The 14,765-nt window shown below is 36.6% G+C and overlaps 1 protein-coding gene across 1 annotated transcript in view; it reads right to left on the bottom strand.

Annotated features, from left to right (window-relative positions):
• Nucleotides 1-952: 952 nt before the first annotated feature.
• STK33 (serine/threonine kinase 33) overlaps nt 953-14,765 on the bottom strand; it is a 60,318-nt gene continuing 46,505 nt past the window's right edge. The window contains 2 exon segments of the mRNA XM_009890978.1: nt 953-1,168; nt 12,814-12,928. Of these exon segments, the coding sequence (XP_009889280.1) occupies nt 953-1,168; nt 12,814-12,928 (331 nt within the window).

The following is a 14,765-nucleotide window of genomic DNA, read 5'->3' as shown; positions in this document are numbered from 1 at the left end:
AAGGCTGTAATGATTGTAAGAGGAATTACAAGATTATTGTGGAGATCAGAAGATATTTAAGTAGTTGGTGTCTCCACAGACTGATATTCGCAGCAGAATTGCTTGAATAAGCTGTAACATGAAATGTACATATATTTAAGGAAATATTTTCAACCAGCCAGGAGTGTGTGTATTTTGCTCAAATCATGTACCACAATGCCAGTCTACTGGTAAGGACTGTCCTTAGAGAATGGCTTTGTCTTTGGAACAGTAAATCACATTGCAATTTACACATACGTATAATAAACCTAAGCTTAATGGTAGCTCATCCTTTTGAAAATGAAGATTAATTAACTTATAAAGGCCGTTACTCTAACACCTGTTTTATTTAAAGAATTTAATCAACACACCAGAAATTCAGTAGCGAGAACCACAGCAATTCCATTGTACTTAAAAATATATTTCCTATTCGTCAAGCTTAAAATAAGTCCTGCTTAAAAATAAGCAATTGACAGCAATCTAAAATAGCAGTAACAAATTCCATAGACTGAAGCACTTGTGCTATAACGCCTCAAGCAAATTTATAAGCAATTTCCTAGAATATTCTCAGAGTGTAAAGCATGCAGTAATCAGGAGTCCCTATTACAGATTCTGACCTCATTTTTTCCCCCTAAATGTTTGTGACAAAAGTAAAGAAAGTAAATGCAAGTAAAACACAGCAAAATGGATTTGTGAAAGCAAACTGCCTACCTGGCATGGTGCCTATTAGTATAGAACAAATAAATTACATACATTTTTAGGCAATTCTATGATTTGTACTCTGACAAAAATACTACCAGTGGATGTCCTCTTACAGGTTAGGAGTTCACACTGCTGTTAGATTTTCTTTGGTGCTAAAGGAAAGCTAAAGCTTTCTGATTAGAGGGTTCAGGAGAGTAAAAAGACAAACATTTCAGGATATATTTGTCCATCTTTATATAGTCTGCTCATTTTGGCACAAGTAATAGTTGTTTACTCTTAACTGTTCCGAGCTGATGGATGTCCTATGACTTCTTTTTGGTTCTGAGACAGCAGACTTCAGAAGGCTTTTATTTCCCGGTTCCTGGATGGAAGGTACCAAGGACTTGTCCAGTTCTCCCTTCTTTTCTTGGCAATCCTGATGCCGCTTTGAATTTGATACCGGAGGGAACTACAATTTAAAAAAAATAATAATAATAAAGGCTACAACTTTATAAACACATTAAAAAGGTGAGGAGAACACAGATATGAACAAAGTAGTACAACAGAAAACAATTACAAAATACTATTCTAGTGTAACTCTACTATACTATATATCACAAAATATGTAAAAATAAGATTATACAGAAATAAGAGCTGCATTATAACAGATAATTTTAATCTCTCCTACAGTACACAGGCAAGCTTCTTACCTTTACATTTTAAATCCAATCTTTCTTGATTTAAATCTTCATTAACTAAGCTTCTGAATCAAAATCACAGATATTAACTCATCACAATATTAAAACACTATTTAAAATGGTATCTTCATCTTATAAAAATGAGAGATGAAGAATTTTGTCTTCTTCTCTCATAAAAATGATGCTCTTTGGTATCTCTTTCTCTGGTCTGTTTCATGGATAAAATTCAGCCAAGACAGGATCAATGGTCTCCACTGGATGAACTCCAACTTTTACTATAAGATTTATCTCTTCAGAAAACAAAACAAAGCTAGGAAACAATACAGATCTTTAATTGTTAAGAATCGGTGATTTCAGTAATCATTATAACAATGATTTATACGTTTTGAAAAGCTAAGCGTTTTGCTTCAGTACAACAACAATTTATTAACTTTCAAAAATACCATACTCTAAATGCTCCTGCTAACACAAATAATATTCAGTACTAGCAGATGAAGTAGTCTGATACTTTTAAACCTTAAAATCACACTCCTAACTGTACAGGGAGAAACCCAAGTGTTTCAGCCCAGGCCATCTCAAAGGGAAATACTGGTTCCTCTGCATTGTGTTCCCTACCTGAATGCAAAATAGTATTTTACCAGGGAAATATGAAACAGCCGGTCTTAAATTACACGTTACTTTATCTCTTAATTTAGACAAACTTTCAATAAAATGTTAGCAAGGGCACTTGATAAGGTATTCACAACACTGTAAGTCTTGAGGGTTGTACTCTTCTTTCCAAGTGTTGCATTTGGTAAAGCAGGTGTGCTACTTATTTTCTCGCCAACCCGTGAAACAAGACTGGAGGGGCTGAAGCAATCAGCTGATACACTTTGGAGACTTAAAAAGGCCCTAGACAACTAGCATCAATGAATTAATTCTGAACATGGCTCTGTTTGGCAGAAAGGAGCAATCCAGGTAAGTGACAACATCTGCATGTTTGTCACCAGTAAAATTCTTACACAGCCAAGCTCCTGGAAAAGTTCCATGCAGAGTCTTACCCTTGTGTGAAGACATATTTATTTTGCTTGCAGAACACAAAGAAACAGACTTCAGAAAAGAAGAAAAAAATTAAAAGAGGAAAAAAGAGAGAGAGGGAAAAAAGACAAAGTGGTACACTTCAGGGAAAAATAATCTAAAGCAGGTCTACATGATGCTTAACTCAAACTGGCAGTTACAGTCATAATTCAGGAGAGCAATCTTGGAGCCATCACTGAGGGCTGTGTGGCATCAGTGGCTGGACAAGCAGTGGTATCCAGAAAGCCAAATGCATATGATATTACTGAGAAGGTGTTGAGAAGACAACAATACATACCATTTTCCTAATATATAAAACCATGGTGCCTCTGCATCTTTAACACTGTACACAGTTCTGGTCTCCACAACTCAAGAAGGACATAGTGGAGTTAGAAAAGGTACAGAGAGTGGCAATTAAAATAATCGAAGTGGTAGAGCACTCATGTATGAGAAGAGATTAAAAAGTCTAGGACTCCAGTTTGGTGAGAAGGTGACTGCGGAGCAATATGACTGAGATTTTATTTAGTAATGAATGTGAGCTGTTCAGCACATTCTGTACTTCTAGAAACAAGGGTCGTCTTATGAACTGAGTGGTACGTCAGTTTAAAACAGAAAAAAAATATTTATTTACTCAGCAAATAGCGCATTTTTGGATCTTGCACCCATGCGCAGCTGCAGAGGCAGATGGTATCAGCATATTCAAAAAGGAATCGGACATATTCGTTAACAACAGGTCCATAATGAATACTAAAAGGATTAGGTTGGGATGCATCTTCTAACAACCCTAAGGACAATTTTGGATGGGAGGAAATAGCCAGGCTTGTATATTCTCCCTAAATAAAATTTCCTGTTGTCACTGTCACAGGGCGTAGTGATCTAGATGATCTCACCCAGTAAGTAATTTCTTACATTCTAGGGTTTTGTCTATTTTGCTATGACTTTCTATTTAGTTGATTTGGAAGGAAACAGGTCTCTTGGGAAGGTATCCTATGTAAGTCTGCTAGGAATGGTGATCAACTGCCAACTTAGTACCAGGAGCAATCATCTACATACAGCAGTGATGCACTTTGGGTATGGAAAGGTTGGGCGGGTTTTTTCCCCATCACTATTTAAAATATTTGTGCCAGGTCCTGTCTTTTATCTTGTGTGGGAGAGAAGGAGGAAGAGAAGGGAAATATAAGCCAATTCCAAGACAGGCATTGCCACAAGTAATTTGTGCATACATGGTCTATACAGTAGAATCCAAAATGCAGCATTTTACCTTTATCTGTGGAAGGACCACTAGGTTTCTTTGAGCGATAGTGATGAATGATGTGGAAGGAGGTATGAAATTATAAGAAATGAAAGAATAGTCCTCCCTGAGAAAGGAACTGCCTGCAGGCAGTGTGCTCAGAAGGAAAAGGAAACTGAAGTCTCCTGCAGCTTGTACTCCATGCCTAGGCTAGCATAAAAAAGAGCAGTAGCACCAGCATCACCAACGCTAACCCCTCAGGGCCCATTTCTGAGAAAGAGTAGTTTTCAATGTTTTTTATAAATCCTATCCTATGACAGTCTGGAAACACTTCCTGACATAGCTCTTCAAAAGAGCCTAGGCTGAAAAGCAAGACCAGACATTTCTGGGTATGCTCAGCAGACAAAGTCTTAGATGCCCACGGAGCCTGGAAGCAAGGATGGCAGTTTCTTATCTCTGGTTAGGGTGGCATGAAGCAGAATTTCTAGAACTTTGATTTTGGCATATAAAGTGTATTTAAGTCCTTTTTTCCATATAGACTCCTCACTTTTAATTCATACAAGAGTATTCAGCTGTAATAAATATGCATTATTTCTCCATATCAAGAGCTCATTCTTTGCTAAGTAGCCTCTTTGAAAGCAGAAACCATCCAATGTAACAATGATGCTTTCAGACTGCAGCACAGCAAGCTACCTTGCGACTGATAAATCTGAGAGCCTTAGAGGTCAGAGCTAATGCAGAATCCTTAGTATTTGCACTATGGTTTTTCCTTCCTTCAGCTGAAACGTCGAGAGGCACTATGAAAGAAAATTCATTATCTTAGGCAATCACCTTAAGAAATCAAATCACTATCCTAAATGTTAAACTGTAGGTTTTAGTATTAATTGGAGCCTTATACATTTGTTGTTTATGAACAATTATTTCCCTTTTTTTTTCTATTCCCCCCCACCCCCCCAAGATGGCATCACAAGATGGCTACCTACATTATGAACATATGTACAAAAAATGGCTGTCTTGTGAAAGATTCCTCCTCAATGCCCCCAAATATTGCTATCTCAAGATTCCAGGTTTTTCTGTCACATTCCTCCTCCCCGCTCCGCCCCATATATACACATACCCCTTACACCTGAAGACAACGAACAGGAGACATTACCTGTTATGGACTTGATATCTAAGGCAAAATGGTTTCTTGCAGTGCACAGTACTTACATGACAACCGCGTGCTGGAGAGTTCACCTTACATCCTAGTATTTATTTTTATTCTTACACTACATTAAATTCTTTCACCAGACATAAGCAATTTTTCTCTGCACTAGGTCACATTCACCATTTCCTAACTCACCCTCAATTCTACTTATCACTTTGTTGTATATTACAACAAAGTAAACTTTACCCGTTTTGCTGGTGTGGAGGTTTTGTTGCCCCCATTCTCTGTTTCAATTTCTGCACCAAATTCCATGTTACTGTTGTTACTTTCTTGTGCTTCACTGGTCTCATCCTGCTGACAGGTAGTAGCAGGGTTATTTGATTCTTCTCCTATACTGCATTCCTCACCAATGTCTAGATTATTATTCCATTCCTTCATTAACTCCAAGACATGGTCTCTCGACAACGTGTTTCACCCTAGATGTAACAGTAAATTTTATTAAATTTTGACTTCAACATATCTAGGAAGTATTATTAAAAACATAACACCAGAGTAATGGCCCTATTTGTTTTAAGCTTTGCACTATAATCCACAGTCAAATAAAAAAAAAATGTTTTCCAAAGGCCGGTCATCTCTTTTGCAAGCACAACCCTGCAAGCACTACTACTGCTACTCTCCTTGCTACAGTCAGGAGGGAAGCGGGTAATGTTTTCCCCAGAACTCCTTCAAATATGGATCCCAAACATTTGCAAAGGAATTTTAGCTCCTTCTACAAAAGCAACATCAAGAAAACCCAAAGAGTTAGAGAATTTCTCTGAGATTTTCCACTGCCCCTGCTTCTCCCTGTTACTGTATCCATCAGTATTTCTTTACATTACTGAGCAAATGAAGGTGCCTACACAACACTCCCATTTTATTTAGCCTAATCAGGAATGGGTAGTGCAACAATTTATGGGTCCAGAAGGAACAATTTTTCTTAGACTGCTCAGTCTTCTGTCCTCTCAGCTCACACTGAATGATCTGAAATAATTTTGGTTTGACTCCTTTGGCCATTCAGTAAAGCTGGCAGTTATGTATCTGAAGGTTTGGAGAGAAAGGCAAGTGTGTATTATATGCAAAGTTGATACACAACTCTGAAAATTAGAGTTGTCCTGTTACTTATTTTTAAGGGATAATATTTTGCATTAATACTACCAACCTTCTGATGCTCTTAGAGCACTTCACTAAAACCAGGGATCCTTTTTTCTAATATTAATTAGTGATATATAGTTACTAGGTAGTTTTTTATCTGCACTGTACAGACCAGTAAAATGCAACACAGAAAATGTAATTATAATGGCTTTTTTGGAGATCACACAGTGGATCCAACAGAGGAATGAGGCCAAAAGATGAGACTTTTTTTAGAGCTCTTTCCCCCATCTTATTAGACTAGCAATTCTTATTTCAAACTACTTTTTTTTTTCTTTTACATGAAGACTGGCATTTAGAAAGCATTTCCTTTGTTTGAAATAGCTATGTACACATATGTACCAAATAATGAAAGCATAAATACTAATATCCATTAAAAAGGTAAGTTTCAATTTTGGAAAAAAACCTCATCTGTTGCTGATGCAGATTTACATTATGACAACTGTGGGCATAACTGATGACACACATTTTAACTACCTCTTTTGCATGAACAATTATGCAGTTAAATACATAGTGTGCAGTGAATTGCACCCACAAAATCAGAGGTTGAGGCCTTTAAAAAGAGGCGTTTTTAAAAGATCTAGGACTTACAGAGTGCCAGATAATTGTATACTACATAAAAGAGAAGAGGGAGTTTATTTCCTGACAGTTTTAAAGAAAATAGGACCATTTAAGTTAATTATCTGTGTTGGCTCATTTGAACACCTGTTGGCTTTAACTCACTAGCACCTAGTGCCAGCTGTGGGTAAAAGGAGTGGAAGTTTACTAACTGACAGACTACATTGGTTCTGTTTCTTTTGTTTACATCTCAACTTTTTTTTCCACCTAATTTTTAGGAAGCAAACTTTAGCAGGATTCAAGACAAAAATGCAGAGCTATCCAACTACTTATGGAAAATACAATAAAGTATTTTCTCCACGAACACATGTAACATACAACATTTCAAGCCTGATGAGCACCTTTATTCTGTTAATCTCAGTGGCATATACACCAACTGAAAAACACCAAGGAGAATGACAGGTTGAAGTTGTCCTTTTCAAGAGCTGTTCAAAGCATTAGTCTGGAGTATCTGAGATTTAGACTTTAGGGGACAAAAGTTCAGTTACCCTACTAGGGGAAAAAAGAAAGATTTTACGTAACACCAGTAAACTGAGAGCAGGAAACAGAACTGTTAAACTCTTGATTCATTATCAGACATTCAGAATCCAATAAGCCTTCCACAGAAACAATTAAAATGTTGTAGAGCTAAACAGAAAAACCTTCAAATTTGGTATGGTACACAGTAAATGGAAGAACAAGATGCCTGGAAAAACTAAAAATGCATCCGATAACTCAGGGAAAGTTGACAGAGCCAAAGAAAAACCTTGGTGCATATAGAAAGGCCTTAGAGCATAAAAACAAATCCAATGTAACTACAGACAAGGCAAAAAGGAGCAACTGTCTTGCCTAGTTTCTTGATTTTTTCTGTACAGAAGAAAGCTACAGACAATGCTTTTGATTTCATTCAGAGAAATCTTGAATACAACCATCAATTATAAAAGGAGACCGATTCACAGAAATGGAAAACCTAAACATAAGGTGACTCAGATGGAATAAACTTACAAGTGATAAACCCACAAGTTATTACAGATAATGTATATAAAAGGGAACTTGTGTATTAGAAAAATATCACGGAGTACAACTGCTATTTATTTTATTGAGGAATGACAGCAGAGTGCATTATTTTACTGGTAGGAAAAATGCTGAAGTGGTTTCAAGTTCCATATTTTGTGCAGAGTGAAGGTGTATGTGTATTAAATGCACTTGTCCGGTATATATTTTAGCCCTTATCATTCTTGTCAAATGCCTGCTCTACAGAATCACAGAAAGTGATCCTTTTGCAAGCCATCCAACCTGAATGTCATCACTTCAGTCAAGGGAAGAAAAAGCTATGCCGTGCTCTCACCCAGCACAAGCCTTTGTCTCCAGGCAAGCTTATACTGTATATGGAGTCTGGGACTCCTGCAACTTCAGCAAGTAGTCTGACCACTAGGCTGCCACACAAAAAGGTTGTATTTCTGCCAGTTACTAAAGGAAAGCCGTGTTTTTTACTGCATTCTGTCAGGAAACTGTCTGGTTTGGCTGTAATTTAGCTCCAGACTGTCCAGGGCTGCCAAAGGAGGGAGGTGTAGGTGCACAAACAGATGCAATTTCAGATAGCTGAGAAAATTTAAGATGGGAAAGTGAGAGGCCACTTTGTTAAAGCAAGAGCTCTGAACAGATTGCTTCTCAGAATCATTAGGCATCCTTAGGCACCTCAGTCCTTCATTGGATCAAATTTTTTAAGTCCTCACATAACTTTGAAAACACACTTAAATAATTTGCAAAACGTGTATACTTTTACTGAACTGGGGTTCTAAGTCAGGCATGGGAGGATTTGGGCTTAAGGCATTTTGTTTGCTTGCAAAAGACAATCTGCCCCCAAAAGAAACAAGAAATCACACACACTGTACACATAAATTTTATATTTAGGGTCTTTCTTTTACTGTTCAGTCAAGCATACTCATGTACCTGTAAATTTCATCAAAAATCACAGCAATAACAAAAAATTATAACGCAGGGTTCACCTTCAATGTGCTCAAAAGCTCTTCTGAGAAAACCAAAAATTAGTAGAGCAGAGAAAAAACCAACCTCAGTACCCAAAAGGAAACACCACCTTCCATTAAATCAGACCTAAGAAAATATCAAATCCTCCTAGTGGGAAGTGAAGAAAATGAGGTATTCTTACAGTTAAAATATAACACAATCCATACAATATATAATATAGGTAGAAAAAATGGAATAAAGTATATTTTAAAAATCTAGCTTAAAGTAATTGGAAATTACAGTATCAAACAAAAATATGTGTATCCATTAAAAATATTTCTTGTGAAATAAGATTTGCTTTATATTTCATGAATATAATACTCAGTATATAAGTAATATACTCCTGCAGATTATACAGAAAAAATATGTACTGGTAGCACAATTTTTGTGTTTCTTGGAACCTTTAAAATATTCTGCTATCGTGTCATCTTTTTTGCTCTTACTTTTTAGCAGATGTAAAAAGTTAAACATGTCTTGAAGAGTTTTAACTGGTATAAAGATCAGAATAATCAAAACTAGTAACAGAACTGCATTAATTAGTATTTCTGGTAAATAATTAATCATCAACCCTTTGCATAGCCCCCGGCCAAAACTATATATGGTCTCAAACTGACAACACATGAACCTCCAGAGGTATCCACTAACTTGAATTGAGCTTGAGGTCATTTTTTTAGCTATAAGTACACGGTAACTTTTAAATTAAAATTTTTGTTGTTAAAGTATTGTTCTGGAATATAAAATTGCTGCACCTATGATTGAAATGCCAGTTTCAATCATACAGAATGACTTGTGACTTCATAAATTTTTGGTACAGATAGTAGGGATTTCCTGGTGGGAGACTGTGGTGCCAAATGCGTTTAGTCCTATGCAGAAGCTCATGTGTCACACAGCACCAAGGGGTTAATTTTTTTACACGCAGAATTCTCTACATGATAATGCACTTTCATGTTCCCCATCTGGCTATTGTAAAATCACAAAGGCTGTGAAGGCACAAGCATGAAGTAGAAACTGGTGTCCTGATTTTCAATGGTGCTGACTATCTGCAACTCCCACTGAAGTAAGATGGGAGCCACAGGTGCTCAGTGGTACTGAAAACCAGGCCATATTAGGACATCTTAATGACCATTTGTTAAAGAATTCTGCATAGTGTCACTTATCACTTTAAGTCCCTGCTTCTTCTCTTTATACTCTTCTTTTAGAGGTAAAAAGTAGGTTTTTACTAGATGTGGAAAAACATTTAACTACCACTTCAAACACTGCAATATGTAATACATATGAAAACCACAAGCAGCATAGGAGAGTGCAAACAACTGGGGGGTTTTCGATGGAACATGCAGATGGAAGGTAGAAGGTACAGAACTACACGGGAGACTCTCCTTCACAGCCTGCCTACTGAAGCTGGGGAATTCTTTGCCACAAGTAAATTTTTGAGTTTAAAGATATTTGGGCCAATTGGTGGAAAAAAGCCAACTGAGCTTTATCACCACCACTCTCTTCTGGTTCAGAAAACCCTGAACAACAAGTGCATGAAGGCTGGTATAATACTGCAGTACTGAATGCTTTTTCTGTTCTTATCCCCTAAGCATCTATCCTTGGCCGCTGATGATGATGTGACAAAGACCTTTGACATTACCTTGTATGACCATCCTGTTGTTCTTAGCTCCCTATACAAAATAAATAATTTATGTCAATGAAACAAAAAATATTATTAAATAAATTGGAAGTGTCAGTAGTGAAGAGAGATGGGGACGTATGTGGCAGTAAAAATGCTAAAAAGGTCCATCGGTATTCAAGAAAACAGGCATATTGGTTAAAAACATTGTTCAAGAAATTCAGGAGAACCACACCAGTACACTGGGTACCGCACATGCACGGTACTGAGCCTGTGGAGCAAGTTCAACCAAGTCCCATCTGCAAGCAGAGCAGCTACATGCAGTAGATGCAAAGCATCTAATGTTGGAGCTACTGCTCACAGGCAGATGGCTGCCAAAGTCTCCTTTAGAACTGGAGACACAGCAACCCAAGCCTTGAAATGGCACTGAAACTCAGCCCATGCTAATGCAGGGACACTTAAGAGACCGAAATATCTCCTTTCAGTTCTACTGTAACAGAAAACACTGGCCGGTGACGTACAGGAAAGGTTGAAGCATGAAGACAAGCTCACTGTCTGGAGCACTGTCTCATCCAGAAAGTTTTCCCTTAAGGAAGCAGCGTAAAACTGTGCTAGGAGTAAATCAGCTGGAGGAAAAGATGGATTCAGTGTATTTCCAGAGCTCATTTCTGATTTTATTTATTTCTGATTGAATAATGTCTGCAGAAGCTGTCCATAACAGCAGACTTCAGAGCAGGCTCCCTGCATGAGGGAATTCTGTCTGCAGTCCACGATGGCCAACTCTCAACATTTAGAAACAATAAAACTTGATGAAACGATCTAAAATATAGTTCTGCATTGAAACATACTTAAACGTGTTGCACACATACTGTGAAAGTGCAATGGAAGACAGCTAATGTGGGGTTACATTTGTAGAAATTTTATAGATAAGATAATCAGCCTGCTACCTACTCTTTAAATGAAGAGTAGTAAATGAAGAGTAGAATTTACAATGAAGCATTGTAAATTAAAAGCTACTGTGCCTGAAAAGTTGTACAGTATGGAGAGAAGGAATGGTTTACAATGAACTATAGGAAGGTCTTGTTACATGCGGTTATGTGATCATACGGAATTTAGTCTCAAACTCGATGAATATACATGGTGAAGAGTCATCAAACACACAGATTGTAGTTTTCTGTATCTTCAGTTTCATGAGGCAAGAACAGTATGGTAGTCATAGTACGGCAGGGCAGAACTGGAAGAAAATTGTCTCATTTTTCAGGCCATTGTAGTTACAAATTTGCTTGCGGCTATTCTCCCAGACATAGGAATGCACTGAAACTTTGGAAAAAAGCTTCTTGTTCATCTCCTCAATTAGCAGGAAAGAAGAAAGATGTATGCTACTACAGAGTGGCTCTTTAGTAGATGAACGGGTGAGGCAAAACCAGTTGTCCATTTTTAATAGAGGAGCTATTTATCCTCACACACACCAGAATATTTTTCAGTGACTCACAGGCATTTCTCTCTCTACATGGCATTAAAGCCAGCAATGGAAGAAATTAGAGTTTACTATCATCAGTGTTATTTTTAAGTAGCAGATATATCCATTCCCACTGCTTTAATTTCAACTATGAAATAGTGCAACTGTTTCATCAGATAGCTGAAAGTTCCACGTTCTCATAGTGGCGCGGTCTGCAGCCCAGCCAGGGAGCTGGGAGCTCACAGGTTCCCTTTCCAGCACTACAGTTCATTTGCCTTCCAAATGGCCAAATTTCCCTGTAGCTCAATCATCTGTTTTTAAATTAAAACAAACAAACAAACAAGCAACACCCCAAAACCAACAACAACAAAAAAACTTTTATTCTACTAACAGGAACATTGTGAGAATTAATTACGCCTGACCTGAACCCCTATTTCCATACTACGTCAAAATATATGGGAAATCAGGTAAAGTTGGTTTGGGTAAGGAACACAGTGTAAAGTCTCTCCTAGTTAACAGGCTTGTCAAAAGTCCACAGGATACAAGCAAAACAGGTAAATGGATTTGGGAGATTTGGATAAGGGTCCTATAAGTGTTTTGTCAGGTAAGTTGTGTTTTTTTAAATTTTCCTCTCTAGTGGGTTCCACTGAGGCAATGCAGCATCTTTATATACCAAATAAGTAAGAGGTAGAACACAAGGTGAAGAAAAATTCACTATTATCCACTGGTTATCAAGTAATTCATCAGCTGTGATTTGGTGGGCAGGATCAACTTTCAGAAGTAGCCTCAGTACTTGCTTTGCTAGGAAAAAAACCCACAGCTTGATACATCTCATTTCTGCTAACAACAACTACACGCATTTTCATCTGAGTGTTTTAACCCAGCAGAGGATATTTTACTTACAATGCTATGAAATTAGTTCATGATATCATTTATATCAATTTATTTTTTAACATCAATTTTGCTTTTCAGAAAGTGCATACTACTTAAAAGCAAAAAAAAACCCAAAAGATCAAAACTGCTACATTTGTGGAATTCATTGCAATACTGTCAGCATTTATTTTGTGAGAGCATTGTGTACTTATGAGCCACACTAACTGTTTCCCAGACCAGATTTTTAAAGCACAGGTCTCCCTTTCTTATTAGTTCAAAAAGCTTTTCTTCTAAGCTTGCTACAAAAGGTGTAAGAAAATTAGGGTCAGTGAACAGATACCTACTATTTTTCACTGGTGAGGCAAAAACTATGTATTATGGGATCACTGTGACATCAAAAAGTTCGCACGACCGGGAAAGCTTCAGAAGAACTCTACAAAAGTGACTCAAGTTCTGAAAAATGTGTCTCTCAGAGAGATTTAAAGCAAAAGGGTTATGAGGTTAAAAGGTGATTTAATCTTGGTCACTGGGTAGCCACATAAGGAAAAGATAATTGATATTATATGGATTTTTAAAGTAACAGCCAAAGGTTTAACAAGATACAACAACTGAAGGTAGAAGCTAGAAAAAATTTAACTGAAAATATGGTATTTTGCTATTTTGTCACTCACTCATCCAGATCACTCGGCTAACTGAAAGCTAACCTGTTGTCACCATGTGCACTATTTCCACCGCAGAGATTTTGTTTACTGCCAACATTTTATACTTACCACTTCTTATGATTTCACGTCAAATTGTTATTTTCCATTAAACAATTCAAGAATTCTGGCCTAACAACCACTGCATTTCAGTAATAAGAACCATCATTAATTCACGTCCCACTGTTTTTAGACTAGTGAGCTAAAACTCAACTGAGTTAGTAACAATCACAAGAACTGAAAAAACAGCAAAAAGACAAAACAGACCACTCTCAGTTTAGGTGTTTAAGTCCCAATCAGCTGTCTTTCTAAAAAACAGGTTTCGGATCTAACACAGGTCATTGACTCAGTAACAGAGTTACTAGGTAAGTTTTATTCTGTAGACTTATTTTATATAAGAAGTCAGTTTAGTCACACATAGTGGTTGCTTTTGTCCCTGAAGTCAAGTGTGCTGCTGTTCAAAATGCGATAAACTCAGTTCCAGATTCTTACAATCTTTGAAATACGTTCAATTCTCAGTCTAAGTTGCTATTCTTCATTGAATAGCGGTAAATTAAAGTAAGTGTGATTCACAGAAAAATATGGAAGTGTATAATATGCTTTTACTGCTACAAAAGATGCATTTTTTCAGAACAAAAACATAAAGCAGAAAATACTGTGATAAAACAAAACATCATTTTTAATTTTTCACTTTATGTGCTGCTATCAAGCTGCATCTCCTTTAGCTACATAGTGCTAAGACTGCCTTGTTTGGCCTAATTTAAACTAAGGTATCAGTAGAAATAAGATAATAAAAAAGCAAAGATATCAGAAATGTCAGGAATATCTTAAGACATATCCATAAGCATGCATATTAAAAGTACGTATGTTCATAAAAATACACTTCGACTGCATTCTTCCCCTGTATCTATTTCTTGTTATTTTGAGTGAAGTATTTGAGTAAATGTGGTATCTGAATGTCTGTAAATTCAATTTACTCTTTCTGTATCATCTGCTTCCATTATGTCAGTTGTATTGTTAATGATGTGGTAGCAGTAAAAAGAAGGTAATATATATGAAACTAAAAAAAAATGCATTCCTTAAAAAAAAAGTGCTAATGTCAAACGCAGTGTTTAAATTTGCTTTGCATTTGGTTGCAGTGACTATTACTGGTTTTCAACAGAAGTATTAACCAGAAACATCAACTATATATGTTTATTAGAGAATATGCTTCAAAAGTAAATATTGATCTGTGCTCTACTAATCACAGAACAAATGAAAAACTGTCTCATGTGATCTGTTTTTTCAATCAGAACTAATAAAGACGGATTAAATTTCTAATAGATTTTACATCATACTATTCATAAACAACTGACATGCAAAAATTATATATCAAATACTATCAAGAAATGAATACACTTATTTGTGACCAGTTAAAACAAAAAAGAAGCTAACTTCATCAAATAAATTATTTGCATTAAACTATGGTTTTAGTTCTGC

The sequence above is a fragment of the Charadrius vociferus genome, unplaced genomic scaffold (assembly GCF_000708025.1).
Source record: "Charadrius vociferus isolate BGI_N301 unplaced genomic scaffold, ASM70802v2 scaffold248, whole genome shotgun sequence".
Classification (NCBI taxonomy): Eukaryota; Metazoa; Chordata; class Aves; order Charadriiformes; family Charadriidae; genus Charadrius; species Charadrius vociferus.
This window is presented reverse-complemented; position numbering and strand designations above follow the sequence as displayed.